Source organism: Cydia pomonella, chromosome 9 (genome assembly GCF_033807575.1).
Source record: "Cydia pomonella isolate Wapato2018A chromosome 9, ilCydPomo1, whole genome shotgun sequence".
NCBI lineage: Eukaryota > Metazoa > Arthropoda > Insecta > Lepidoptera > Tortricidae > Cydia > Cydia pomonella.
Window position 1 is genome coordinate 982189 of NC_084711.1, and position 14431 is coordinate 996619.

General features: G+C 38.8%; 1 protein-coding gene across 1 annotated transcript in view; it reads right to left on the reverse strand.

Annotated features, from left to right (window-relative positions):
- Window positions 1-14431, reverse strand: part of LOC133521051 (BTB/POZ domain-containing protein 9) — a 28754-nt gene that overhangs the window by 4517 nt on the left and 9806 nt on the right. The window contains exons 8-14 of the mRNA XM_061855780.1: window positions 8194-8353; window positions 5457-5679; window positions 4626-4785; window positions 2194-2321; window positions 1399-1638; window positions 558-636; window positions 23-149 (exon numbers count right to left, since the gene is read on the reverse strand). Of these exons, the coding sequence (XP_061711764.1) occupies window positions 23-149; window positions 558-636; window positions 1399-1638; window positions 2194-2321; window positions 4626-4785; window positions 5457-5679; window positions 8194-8353 (1117 nt within the window). The remainder of the gene's footprint in view (window positions 1-22; window positions 150-557; window positions 637-1398; window positions 1639-2193; window positions 2322-4625; window positions 4786-5456; window positions 5680-8193; window positions 8354-14431) is intronic.

Here is a 14431-nt window from a genome sequence, read left to right on the forward strand (position 1 = left end):
GAGTAGAAAAACAAAAACTTACCAGCATTAGCGTTACTGTTGTTGCCGGTGGGCGTGGGTGTTTGACTGTCAGCCCGGGGCTTCTTGGCGGCCGGGTCGCCGGCCTCCTCCACCTGCGCCGGGCACTCCAAGTGCACCATGTGGAACACCTGAACAAAATAACACTCTTAAAACTAGGCTTACCTTTGTTCTACAGGAAAATACTATTTTTGACAAAATATTTAAAAAAAAAAGTATTTACTGGGAAAAAAAAAATAGGATACCGATTGGAGGTGGGTTATTCCCATTAGCTGTGGTGCAGATGAAAAAAAAAATCCAGTAGTTACCACTGGTAACACTAGTGGGAATAATCCATTGAGGCATTAAAAAAATCGTCACCGTCGACTATTCTCACCGTGATAAGGTACCTACTGAAATTAAAGTCCTTGACTGTACATTGCAGCTCAAAAACAATTAAAAATTAATTACGCTCTGGTAGTTAAGACTTAATTTAACTCAGAATCGTTTTATATAGCACACCAAAACTAATTAAAATACAGCAAATGACACTAAAGTACCTCGTTTACTGAATTGTTGGTTCCAACGACCCGGATGATGGACACTGGCCGTGGAGAGAAATATATGACTTGCCACGATCTGTAAATTTACAAATAATAACAAAACCATTACATGTAAAAAGATGTCTACCAGCGCAGTTCTACTACAAAAGATCTATTTATTTATTTATTTAGAAACAGTCATGTAAACATATCAAAAATGCAATACAAAAGATGTACCGCAACCAAAGAAAAATACAACAAAAACTTGGAGGTTCATAATCATACTCAATTTCCACAGACTTGCCTATTTTATAATTATATTTTTCAATATAAGATATCTTTATTTTTTGATATATAAAATGACTTTTTTGAAAAAGCGGTGGTGGCCGAGTGGATATGCCGTCCGACTTTCAATCCGGAGGTCGTGGGTTCAAATCCTGGCTCGTACCAATGAGTTTTTCGGAACTTATGTACGAAATATCATCTGATATTTACCACTAGCTTTTCGGTGAAGGAAAACATCGTGAGGAAACCTGCATACATCTGCGAAGAAGTTCAAAGGTGTATGTGAAGTTCCCAATCCGCATTGGGCTAGCGTGGGGACTATAGCCCGAGCCCTCTCGCGCATGAGAGGAGGCCTGTGCCCAGCAGTGGGACGTATATAGGCTAAATTATTATTATTATTATTAAAATGACTTGGCCATCTTGGACAATGCCGGTGCTATTACTAGTGCGTCGTACTCTAATCGCTTTATGCGCTTAACTGTGAGTGTGGTATTACTAGTGCTATTGGCTGTAACCACTACACGGTCCCTTGCTCGCACTACACGCTCTTGCGACTGTAAACATGTGTACATACCTAGCGGCGTCTCTAGTGCGGTCACAGACGGTCTCCCAGTCCCAGTAGTTGACGCTGGTCTCCACGTAGTACGAGTAGTGGCGGTAGTCGCAGTCCCACAGCAGCAGGCGGATGGAGGAGAGCAGGTACGGCTGGGCCAGCTGGACTACGATGGCGCCGGAGCCGAGCTGGTGGCACGTGTAGCCCTGCTCCCAGTCGTAGTGCTCCGTGTCGCCGTTTAGCAGCGCGTTACGAGAGCGACTGCCGGGAGGAAAAGTGTATACGCTTTCATAGAAGCTAATAGCTATGACCACAATCAACGAAATGAATTATTTTATCTAGTTATACATTACAATTTTAAGAGAGGTATGGGCATTGTGAATGTCATCTCGCTCTGTGTGGTAGGGCACAGCACAGCGGATGTCATTCCAGATCTAGAGCCCAACTGGGGAAGTACCTCTACCTTACAGAAAATCGCAGCCAAATAACACGAGACCCTACTCATAGTGTTGTGTTCCTGCCGGTGAGTAAGGTTGCCAGAGCTCAACGAGGGTGGGAGGGGGTTAGGGTCGCCAACGCGCATGTAACTCCTCTGGAGTTGCAGGCGTACATAGGCTACGGATACTGCTTACCATCAGGCAGGCCGTATGCTTGTTTGCCACCGACGTAGTATTAAAAAAAAAATCTACTATTTATCTCGCTACACTCCTCTAAAAAGGCGCACCTCGCTGGTTTAGAACTGACAGGCATGATCTAATCTAATTTAATTAATCAGTATCGGCGGCATACATTAATTCAAGGATATAGTAGGCTCACCTGATGCCCTCAATGACGACGGCGGACAGCTCCACCGTGGCCACGTTGTGCAGCGGCCGCACGAGCCCGCCGCTCAACGGGGGCACGCGCGCCGTGTGCATCGCTTCTAAAGCTACTGCGTGGAAAACCTGAAAGAAAACCATACGGTAATCACTGGTTCATATTTCTTGTAAAAGATAAAGATAGTTTATTATTCAAGTAGGCGTATTACAATGCGCTTATGAACGTCAAATAAAGCTACACCGGCTCTAACCCTACACATCTGACCCGAGAAGATTTAAATCCCTCCTCAATTGGATGAGGGTATCCCAATATGGACCGGCAAGAAACTCGGCGGGACACATCTTTTCAAAACAATACATCTTATAATTAACATGAATTAAATAAGAAAAATAAAATACAATTTATATTACTATAGAACTCATGCAATTACATACAGTAGCTACTTTTCTTTATAGAAAATTGAAAAAAATAATATATATATACCGTGTTTTTATTGAATTGCGTTAACTCCGGGGTTTTGGTAAGTACGTTTAAGGAAAGTAAATGGCATAGTTAATTTAAAAAAAAAAAAAATTTTTTTTTTTTTACTATTTTTTATTTTTATAAAAAGTAACTTAATATAGCGTTTTCGTAACACGGGCATTATATTTAACTCAACCAAACAATTGAAAATTGTGATATATCAATGTCATTTCTAACATCGATCGTCCGAGATAGTACGTACGTTTAGTAGCAAATGTATGAACTCGCACTAAACACTAATCAATAAGTAAACAGGCCCAAAGGCAAGTGTACACGCTCGTAAGGGCCTTATAATATAAAAATTTATGATTGATTATCTCCGAAATGGAGTTAGTTAGAATATCGGTGTCTTTGAGAAAGTTACATAATTTAAGCTCAGGAATGCACCCTCGAAATTAACACAAATAAAAAAAAAACACGGTGTATATATATATATATATGAATGTCATACAAAATCATACAAATACGTAGCTCTTTCAGAAAACATATCGATTTTTTACAAAAGAAAAGAAATTGAATTTTTTAAAGAAATGAGAATTTACATTATATAAGTCTGACAGATTGCTATACCTACAAAAAATATTTGATGTCCTTTCTTGCCTGAGCTGTGTCACCTAGTCAAGTTTCATAGTTGTGTTTCGCAAGTGTTATAAGATATGGAGTAGAAAACGGCCTACAATAAGATAACGTGTTTGTACACGTACAGACTAGATTCAGTAATCTGCAACCAAGTACCCGTGCCTCCTTAAATTCCTGCATGTTTATTTTAAAATGAGACTTAAATGATTGTTTTCGTTTAAGGAATCTTAATGGTGGAGGGATGTTATTCCAGCACTTGGTGGCGAGATACCAGAAGCAGCCTGTAAAAGCGACTCTTTTGTGTGGGTGTGTTTCTAAAAGACAGCGCCTGGTGGATCTAGTACCATGTCCTCTGTGGAATGAGGAAACATGTATTTTTGAATATAGATATTCCTGTTTTTATCATTTAGGACACCAAACAAAAGACTTGCAAGGTGTAGGTGTCTGCTAGAGGTCATATTAAGCATTGAAGCCTTATTTAATTTAGATGTGGTGTAATGTGACTCCTAGGCGAGACTGAATAACAGGAACGGTAACAGGCATTCTGAACCCGCTATATAAGACGTCGAGTTTTCTAGGAATCATCATTGGTTTGATACACTACATGTTAAGAACACGCATTCGTACTTCATATTTTCCGGTAGTATATAGGTTTCAGCTCCTCGTGAAACTCAACTCCTTGAAAACAAACTCTGACATTGGCGCAGCCGAGGATATAACCAAGGTAATTTTATTTTAAAGTAAAGCTACCTCTACAACCTAACCTACCATGTTGACAGTATTGCTGGTGCCCACTATCTTGATATACTGCACCACTCTGGCCGGGAAGTACAGGTTCTGCCACGAGCGACAGTAGTACTTGCTGTGGTCAATCACTCGCACCCAGTCTTGTCTACTACCCAACCTACCTTGTTGACAGTGTTGCTGGTGCCCACTATCTTGATATACTGGACCACTCTGGCCGGGAAGTACAGGTTCTGCCACGAGCGGCAGTAGTACTTGCTGTGGTCGATCATTAACACCCAGTCTTGTCTACTACCCAACCTACCTTGTTGACAGTGTTGCTGGTGCCCACTATCTTGATATACTGGACCACTCTGGCCGGGAAGTACAGGTTCTGCCACGAGCGGCAGTAGTACTTGCTATGGTCGATCATTAACACCCAGTCTTGTCTACTACCCAACCTACCTTGTTGACAGTGTTGCTGGTGCCCACTATCTTGATATACTGGACCACTCTGGCCGGGAAGTACAGGTTCTGCCACGAGCGGCAGTAGTACTTGCTATGGTCGATCATTAACACCCAGTCTTGTCTACTACCCAACCTACCTTGTTGACAGTGTTGCTGGTGCCCACTATCTTGATATACTGGACCACTCTGGCCGGGAAGTACAGGTTCTGCCACGAGCGGCAGTAGTACTTGCTGTGGTCGATCACTCGCACCCAGTCTTTCTGGTCCACTGATACTTCTATGAAGTATGCATATGATCTGCGAAAAGTAACAGGTTATTAGCCAAGTCACTGTTACAATAAATGTTCACAAGGATTTAATATGTTCTTCCCAAGATCGCAGAAGTGATTAAAGTTTAGTGCATAGAACAAGGTCTCAGAAATAACCAGCTGATAAACTTATGGTTTCGACCGCTTAGCAGGAGCCTCCAATGTCTTAGAACTAGAAGTACTTTACTTTTACTCGATAGTTTTCAAGCCGTGAACCCCGCCCCCAAAATGTTCTAGCGGCAAGAGGGCAGAAATTTTACGTACCTATGAAGACAATCAAAAATTGAATGGGAGCGGGCGAAGCAATTATGTGTCACCAAGAGGGTCTCTAGACAAAAGGGTGGGTTATTCCCACTAGTTATCACTAACTCACTTTCACTTTGGTGGTATCTATTTTTTCTCAGTTGTTCCCAATGGTGAAGGTGAGGAAATAAATCTCAGTTGTTACCAGTGGTAACAACTTGGCGGTAACTAGTGGGAATAACCCAAATGGGGTGGGGACCTTTGATCTAGCTGATACTTATATATAATATATAATATTTAAAGAACATCTGTAATACCATGGTTGCAACGAATAAATGAAATGAAATGAAATGAAATATCAGTTCTACAGGAGGAATCTCACTTCGAATCCACAAAGATTATAATGTTGCATGCTACCTGTTGTCTCTGTCCCAGAGTAGCAGCCTCAGATGATTCAGGATGGTCGGGGCTGGGAGTCGAACTAGTATCCCCGGGTTGTTGGGGTCATCACTGATTGTATGCCGGGTGTATCCTCGCTCCATATCGTAGTTTTCGCAATCGCCATCTAAGAGCGCTGAGCGCATATCGCCGGCTATGACGCGAGCCCCTCGTTTTAATGTCGCTACGTTTTCTTCTGGCACTGAAACAAATATATACAAAAAAAATATACTATATCCTCTTGAGTACCAGAAGCCTTTACAAAGGTCTATTTTTTTTATTCAAGTTTAGTCTTTAATAAATAAGACAAGGTTCAAAATCCAAGAACAGAAGCTAAAGTTTGTGGGGGCCGTATTTTGAATTTCAAGCGCTCGATTTCGTCACTCCAAAATCTGTGGAAAACGGCGATTTGCTATTTTTGAAAGGAACGATAGAAATTGGGAATCTAGTGGTATTGACCACTTGTTTACATAAATCATATATTTATTTGTAAACATAGGTTTTCACAGATCATACAAATGTAAATAAGAAAGTATCACTATGCTTAGCCATTAGGCATACAAATATTGTCCAGATGGTGCATGTCTATTCTCTACAAACTTAATCTATAAATTATAATTTAAAAATATAATTTAATGTAATTTAATAATTGACATTCATACAATACCTACTTAATTAATATTCTGAATTAGACAGGTATTCTCCAATCTAGTAGTACGCTTTCCTAACTAAAATTTTAAACAGACTCTTTTTGAATAATCCTATGTCATCTAATTTAGTAATATGGTCTGGCAGTTTGTTATAAAGTTTCGGAGCCATGCCGAAAACACTTTTGGCAAGAAAAGTCGTTTTTATTGATTTTGTATAAACTTTGTTGCAACGACGAGCACTATTGGTAACAGAAAATTGGCCAATGTTATTTTTAACATACACCGTTACTTCGTAAATATACAATAGGGCTGTTGACTGTATTTAGAATCAATTTCACACCAATCACACCATGCATGAAATAAACAGTAATAGAGAAACTTAGACAACAGTTATTTTTAGACACAATTTCTATTTTATAAATCGTATAGAGCTATAAAGAATAGGTAAGTTGACCATGACGTCGTTTGCTAGTTTTTCATATAAATTTTATAATGGCAAATCGTTTTGATAGTTTGAAAAAAGAAACTGATTTGACTAGTAGTCAAATAACCTTAAAATATTAGTAGTAGTTATTAGTAGTATTTAAATGCCTAATAAAGGAGATAGTATCAAAGGGAGGTCCGTAAGCCAGCGATTAGATTTTTATAACTATGTTCATCCCAGGCGATAAATCGTAAAGTGGCTAAGGGAGACATATAGTAAAACTTCGTAAAAATCAGCTGTCGGTCAGTCGGTAGGATCAGGATTGTTAGCTACTCAAACAAGTAGAAAAAAATTGTAATTTCATCCAGATTGAAGTTAGGTGTTTATTCATTTATTTATTTAAACTTTGCACAAAAGAATACTTAATGTACAAAAGGCGAACTTGATGCCATGAGGCATTCTCTACCAGTCAACCTTAGGGCAAAGCAGAAAAGATTGTACGAAATCAAATCTTACCCCACAGACATAAGCAGTTATGTAGTAAACTACGATGACGTAACTCTGTGACATGGGTTCGAGTCTCATCGTGGATAGAGTCAAGCAACATGTCGGGAGTTACGAGCGCGAATGGTCGCACCACTCGAAGCTATTCTTGAAGTTGGGTCTTTATACGAATCTGAATCTTATTCTTTAGATATTAAGCACTTGGGTAGTAAACCACGGTGGCGCAGATCAGTGCTGCGGGTTCAAATCTTATCGTGGATGGCGTCAAGCAACATGTCGGGAGTAACGCAGGAATGGTTTTAACACTCGGAACAACTCTTGAAGTTAGGTATTAATACAAATTTGAATCTTATTCTCTAGACATAAGCACTTACGTAGTAAGCCACAGGGGCGCAGATCAGTACTTGCGTTGGAGTTTATCATGGATGGCGTCAACCAACATGTTGGGAGTTACGGGCGCGAATGGTCACACCACTCGCAGTATTTCTTCTAAGCTTCTTGTTGAAATTAGATATGAAACGAATTTGACTCATATCCCTCAGTCTTAGGCACAGGTTTCTATTTAGACGTGCAATATAAAGTATTTGTGGTATAGTTTCTATTTTTCTCCGTGAGCTTCTACGGATTATCGTCTTATCTATTGTTTAAAAACCGCAAAGGCGCGTGCCACTATGAAAAAATGGTCAAGCCGCATAGGTAGCGTTTATTGAATTACTACTCTATTAAGCACGGAATAAGATTCATTATGAACTAATACAGAATTCTAACAGAATAGCTGTCTGATCTCTATTGGTGCGTCTAAGGTAGGCGACTAAACGCTCTCAAACCAGCTTAACTTAATACGTATCTTTATTACGGATCGCAGTGTCACAGGTTATGCTGGTTTGAGAGCGTTTAGTCGCCTACCTTAGACGCACCAATAGAGATCAGACAGCTATTCTGTTAGAATTCTGTATTAGTTCATAATGAATCTTATTCCGTGCTCAATAGAGTAGTAATTCAATAAACGCTACCTATGCGGCTTGACCATTTTTTCATAGTGGCACGCGCCTTTGCGGTTTTTAAACAATAGATAAGACGATAATCCGTAGAAGCTCACGGAGAAAAATAGAAACTATATTGTTGTATAGGGACTTACGTAGTAACCCACGGTGGCGCAGATCAGTGCTTCGTGTTCGAGTCTTGTCGTGGATGGCGTCAAGCAACATGTCGGGAGTCACGGGCGCGAATGGTCGCACCACTCGCAGCAGTTCTTCGAGGCTCATTAGTGTTAGACGCACGCATTTTAGGATCTTCTCCTGTTGACAATAGAGACCAACATACAAAGGTGACTTTTACCGCTATAAAACTTTTAGCACAAGCATCAGACTGGTCGCTAGTTTAAGTCTCCCCCGACTCCCCCGAGGCTTCTTTTATATATACAAACCTTTAACCCGACTTAGGTTTTGCGTTACAAATAATGTCTTTACAAAATCGGTAAAAAATTAAACTTATGTCACACAGTGAAACTAACGATTCGTTTATCCATAATAATCGACTACATACCTAGTCTAGCCATAATTTCTGTTACAAAGTTATGTATACATAACTACTGGAGGGGCAGGGACTCAGCTTCGAATAGCTCATATCCCGCCGACTCCAATTTTGAGATTGTATTTCACCACAAACACGAAAATTTTATTATTCACAATACACAGCGTTAAAAGTGATGTCACTGATCTTCTTGGAGTATTATTTCACATGTATTTTGAGTTTTAATTAGAGGAGTGCGAGTTGTTGGGCGCGCGCGCGATGGGGTTTTATTTTGCACTGGCGGTTTAAGGTGAGGGTGGGGGTATAGGAAAAAGGATGTTGCCATATATAAAATATATAAGAGGTGCGTTCTAGTTGTCCCAAGCAGCACATTAGTGAATTTTGCAGCTTATCTTATAGCTTTATGTTCTAAATGAGTGGTTTAACAGTGTTTGATAAAACTTATACCTTTAAACACAACTCAAAATTGTATATGAGTTCATCCTGTCACTTGTAGTTGCTTAGGAACGTTTATTGTTTCTACTTTATTACTTATGGTTGGGTAAAGTCGATTTTGCTACTTAAAGTTGCATGCAGGTTTTAATTGTCACTGAATAAGAAGCAATAGTGCTATATAAGGCCCTAAAGTCACTTATAAGCAACTTCTACATATAAGTGGGAACATACCCTTATTTGGAACTTTTAATTCCAAATGACTAGTATAATAGAGTAGTATATCACCAATAGTGGCTAAAGAGATAATTTTACGGCCCTTTTGGAACCTAAAGTGATTGCAACTTTAAGGGCTAGAAATACTCTTATTGCCACTCCAACGCATAATTAAGTCTCAATAGGAGGTTCTTGAAAACCAAAAGCAGTTATTTTCACTTATTTCAAACCACTAACGATCTAACAGTTCCAAAATTAGGTCATATACATAATATCCTATCAAAAACATTTTCATGAAAATGTTGCCAAGACGAAACCATAAGGCTCGCACTGTCAAAATGTTATCAGATTTCTCGTAGAGACAAGCTTCTAACTCTACAAGCCCTAACTTCAGAAACTCTACAACAAGAGTCAAAATATGTGGCATGGCCGTTTCGCTACTGTCACATGGGCGTAAGGTGCAAAATTTATTCACTAAGTATACTTGTAGTAACGAAACGGCCAAGCCACATATTTTGACTAAGGTGTAGAGTTTGTGAAGTAAGCGCTTGTAGAGTTAGAAGCTTGGCTCTACAAGAAATCTGATAACTTTTTGACAGTGCCCTTATGGTTTCGTCTAGGCAACATTTTCCATGAAAATGTTTTTGATAGGATTTCACTTCTTTTTGTAAGTGTCTTCTTTGTGTATTGTCATAAGCATGACAATCTTCCATCCCCTAATATAAATGGTAAAGTAAATAGAGTAAATACACTTTATTGGACCACAGAAGAAAAATTCAGTAACAGATTTACAATGTAAATAAAGGTAGCAACAGGCGTTCTTATCGCTGTGAGCGATCTCTTCCAGACAACCTTAGGGTAGCAGGATATAAAGAACAAAAAGCTTTAGTGACAGGTAGTGCAGGAATACATTACAGGAATAAGAAGAGTACACATTACAATGAAATACATACCAATGGGTACAACCAAATAGTTAAATATTTATCAGATACATATATAATGGTTGGGGGAAATTTACTATTAAAAATCCCGAAATACGTATCTGGGCGCATCTTTTATACAATCTTTTTTTTAACTGATCCCCCCTACAAACTTTCCTCTATTCCCCCTAATGCCCTTTTCCTTCCCTTTTCACCTTTACGGGTGATTTTGGGGTTGATAACTATTCTATATCCTTCCCTATAGGAAAAACTATCTACACACTAAATTTCATCTAAATCGGTTCAGCGGTTATTGATTCCCCATACAAAATTCCACCCCCCTTTTCAACCCCTTAAGGGCTATATCTTTCCAATTTTTTTTATTTCTTTTGTTGTTTGTATACTAATACTATGCTACATACCAAATTTTTGCTTCCTAGGACTTCAGGAAGTACCCCAAGGGTTTTGGTGATCATCAGTGAGTGAGTGAAGTGAGTCAGTGACGAAAACGCTATGAGCTATGCATCTGAATTTTTTTATGCTTATTAAGTCCACTATTGACATTATATCCCGAGAATTTTGTTTATCTGGTATAATCCAAACCCAAGTTATGAGGGTTCAAAAAAACGACGAAGCGCTTTTAGAAAAGGTAGGCCATGCGCTTCGCTTTGCTCGTCTTGGCGGGGGCACTACCCTGCCCCCAGATTTATTTTTCCTATTGCGGCGCCTCCTCTGTCAATAGCATTCACTGCTTTGCCACTCGCAAGATACAAATAAGTGATTTTCAGACCTGATAGTTCTAAATAGAGAACAAATAAGTGAAAATAAACACTGTAAAATATTTTTTATTCCGCCATGTTTACAAATGGAGTCCTTGAAAATGAATTATTTTAAACAGAATTTTATCACACTGACGCATGATCACAGACCTTTGATAGTTGTGACGATGTTACTTTAACATTGTACGTAACCTACAATCATTAGGTCAGGTTTTTAACAGTTTTATTTCTTATCAGTATCATTTCGTCATTTGATTTAGCACTCTCCTTTTAAATATTCCTGGATCAAATCAAAGGCGCATCGAAATTTACAAAGAAACCATACTATAGTTTCACAGTAAAAAATCATTCCCAAGGATTTTGTGCTTATTTCAATTCCTGTATAACGTGAAGTTTTCATCACTTTACCAAACAGATATGTACATCCAGAATTAAAATGGCAGATCACATTCACTTTTAAAAAACACAACTTATTGTCTTAATTGTTGCCACGCCACTCAAAGGAAATTGGGCGTCTCATTTATCACTCCTTGACCGAACTGAAATTGTAATACATTCATTCGTTCAATATAAATCGTTCACTGCGCATAACTGTCACCCATAGTTCTAATTGCCACTTAAGGTAATCGAGAGATCTCTTATGGATTCAATTTAGAACCAAAAATAGGCTGCAATTTTTCTCCTTTTTGGTCTATATTGGGTCTATATGGGTTCTTTCCACCTATATAGAACTTAGTCATGGCTATATATTTCACTTAAGTATCTAAATAGATATGATATACGAGCTATTTCCCACCCCGTGTGCTACTTGGGGTGTGTATGAGATATTTAAATAAACTTAAATTAATTTTAAAAATTGATGAAATTATCACAATGGCGTAGCCGACTACTATAAATTAAAAATTATTGAAACATATATTATATAGACAAACTTATCACGAATTTCAAATATTCAATGATTAATCGATTTTATCATCTCTTGGGTAAATACGTGATATTTAATGATGCAGCGACGTGCCTCAGAAATACGCAGGACTTTATCACCACCTCCGTCAGGAATTTTGACCCCATAGCTTTTATAATTTTCTATAACAAACTACTTTTAGGTGTCGCGTACCCGTAGAGATTCATACTTGGACCCGGGTACGAAAAATCAAAATGAAAATGAAAAAAATGTCATCTCACTTTGTGTGGTAGGGCACAGCACAGCGGATGTCATTCCAGATCTAGAGCAGAGCCCAACTGGGGAAGTACCTCCACCTTACAGAAAACCGCAGCCAAATAACACTAGACCCTACTCATAGTGTTGTGTTCCTACCGGTGAGTAAGGATGCCAGAGCTCAACGAGGGGGGGAGGGGGTTGGGAGTTGCAGGCGTACATAGGCTACGGATACTGCTTACCATCAAGCGGGCAGTATGCTTGTTTGCCACTGACGTAGTATAAAAAAAATGTCCAGGTTTGGGGCGTAGTAATGTCCTCTAGGTATGAGCTTTGACAAAAGATCAATCTTTTATCCTGGAATATGATGTTTCAAATAGGTTAAATGAGAGCCTCTGATACGGTATCTTATTACATTCGGGCAAGTGTATTCACTAAAATGGATTACTTTTTCGCACAAATTGGGCTCAGTTATCCTTTTATCTGGATCTACTCACAAAACCATGAAATACACGATAATCTTGCAGCACTAAGTTAACTACATCTGCTGCTTCCTTAGATCTCTATACAGATAAGGAATACATCGAAAATCGTAAAAAATGTAGTAACATTATTTTTCAGAAATATAATGTCATATTTTCACAAAAAATGGTGCGTAAATTAGGCCCTCTTTGCTTGTTTCTTAAAAGGCGAAAGATGGCATCATGGAATAATAATTGGGGACTTTTTATTCGTTATTTGTCCCTGTATTAACCATATAAAACTTTACAAAGTAACTTTAAAATCCTAGTCTCTAGAGAAAATTAGCTTTGTAACGGAATTTATGGCTAAACTAGGTAGACCGTAGCGTCAACTACGGTTGAGCCTTCGGTGTAAACATAAAATAATTTATTTTTATTTTTGCGGTGGGAGGGTGGGAACATTAATTGCATGTAAAAATACGCAAGTAAGTATAACGGGTTAGCACTGATTGACTAACACGTTATTTTCTCGCGGATTAGCAAAGTAATATTACTTGTTTTAATTAGCATGGATTTCCGCAAAGTAACGCCTGATTCTATTAATTATTTGAAAACGGCTTGCGTAGCCGAACAGGCACGACTTTACGTTAAACTAACTAAACAACATCGTGCAGCTGTCCAGAATGTTTGGTTTAACCAACAGTGCAAGCGTTTGAAGGTTGTTCCTAATTACATCCATGTTCGCTGTAGCAGTGATTCCAGGGCTGCTAGGTTGGCTGTTAATGGGGCTCAGAGAATTTGGTTGAACGAAGAATCTCGCCACTGGTTTTCAGTAAGAGATAATTTGAAATTACATCTTAAGGTGTTATATTCAGAACTTTCGTTTAAGTTGCATAATCTCGAGTTTGATATACTGGATCAAAAGGCGAGGTACTTTGCTTCTGAACTTGCACACGAGATGTATACCACCCAGCTTAATAAATTGCATAGGTTAACAGAGTCAAGTTCTAGTTCATTTTTAAGGAGGAGGGAAATGGAACCAACAACACACCATGATTTCCATCCTCGCGTAAAGAATTTAACTAATGTAGACTTTGCTGAGAATGAAATTGGGCTTTTGGGAAAAGGATTAAAATATAATTTCCGGCCAAAAATAACTCAGGGAACTCTAGAGAATTTAGCCGTGGATTCAGAGGTTGCAATAGTGCGGGGCCGTGGTGATGTAGATACGAAGACCATGGTAGCTAATGTTATTAAGAGTTCTAGTCCAGCACAGGCTGAGGGTGCTGTTTCTGATGTTTTGGTGCTGAGATCTATACAACAGAAAGTGCAAGACAATGATCTGGTGGTTTCAAAAGCGGACAAAGGCAATTGCATTGTGATCATGGGGAAGGGACAATATAATCAGAAAGTATTAGATCTTATTCAAGGTGATGGTTTTTCGAGCTTGCATAGGGACCCAACTCCAGGGTTCCAGAAAGATCTCAGACATGCAATAAAAAATTCTATGTTTGTTTTTGAAACCGAGCATCAAAAGAACATGGTTGTGCCTATGAATCCACGAGCTCCTTTTCTTTACGGACTTCCAAAAATCCATAAGGATAATATTCCGGTTCGTCCAGTGGTCTCTTACTTGGGTGCTCCAACTTATAATCTAGCTAAGAGGTTGAATTGTATTATTAGACAGAAGTCTCAGTTCCAGCCGAAATATTGTTTGAAGAATAGCTTGCAGTTAATAGAGAAAATAAAAGATATTAACATACCAGAGAATACTGTCCTTCTTTCATTAGATGTAGACAGTTTGTTTACGAATGTGCCATATGGGGATACTTTGGATATTCTTAGGGGTCTTTTTGAAAAGCAACGGTTGCATCCA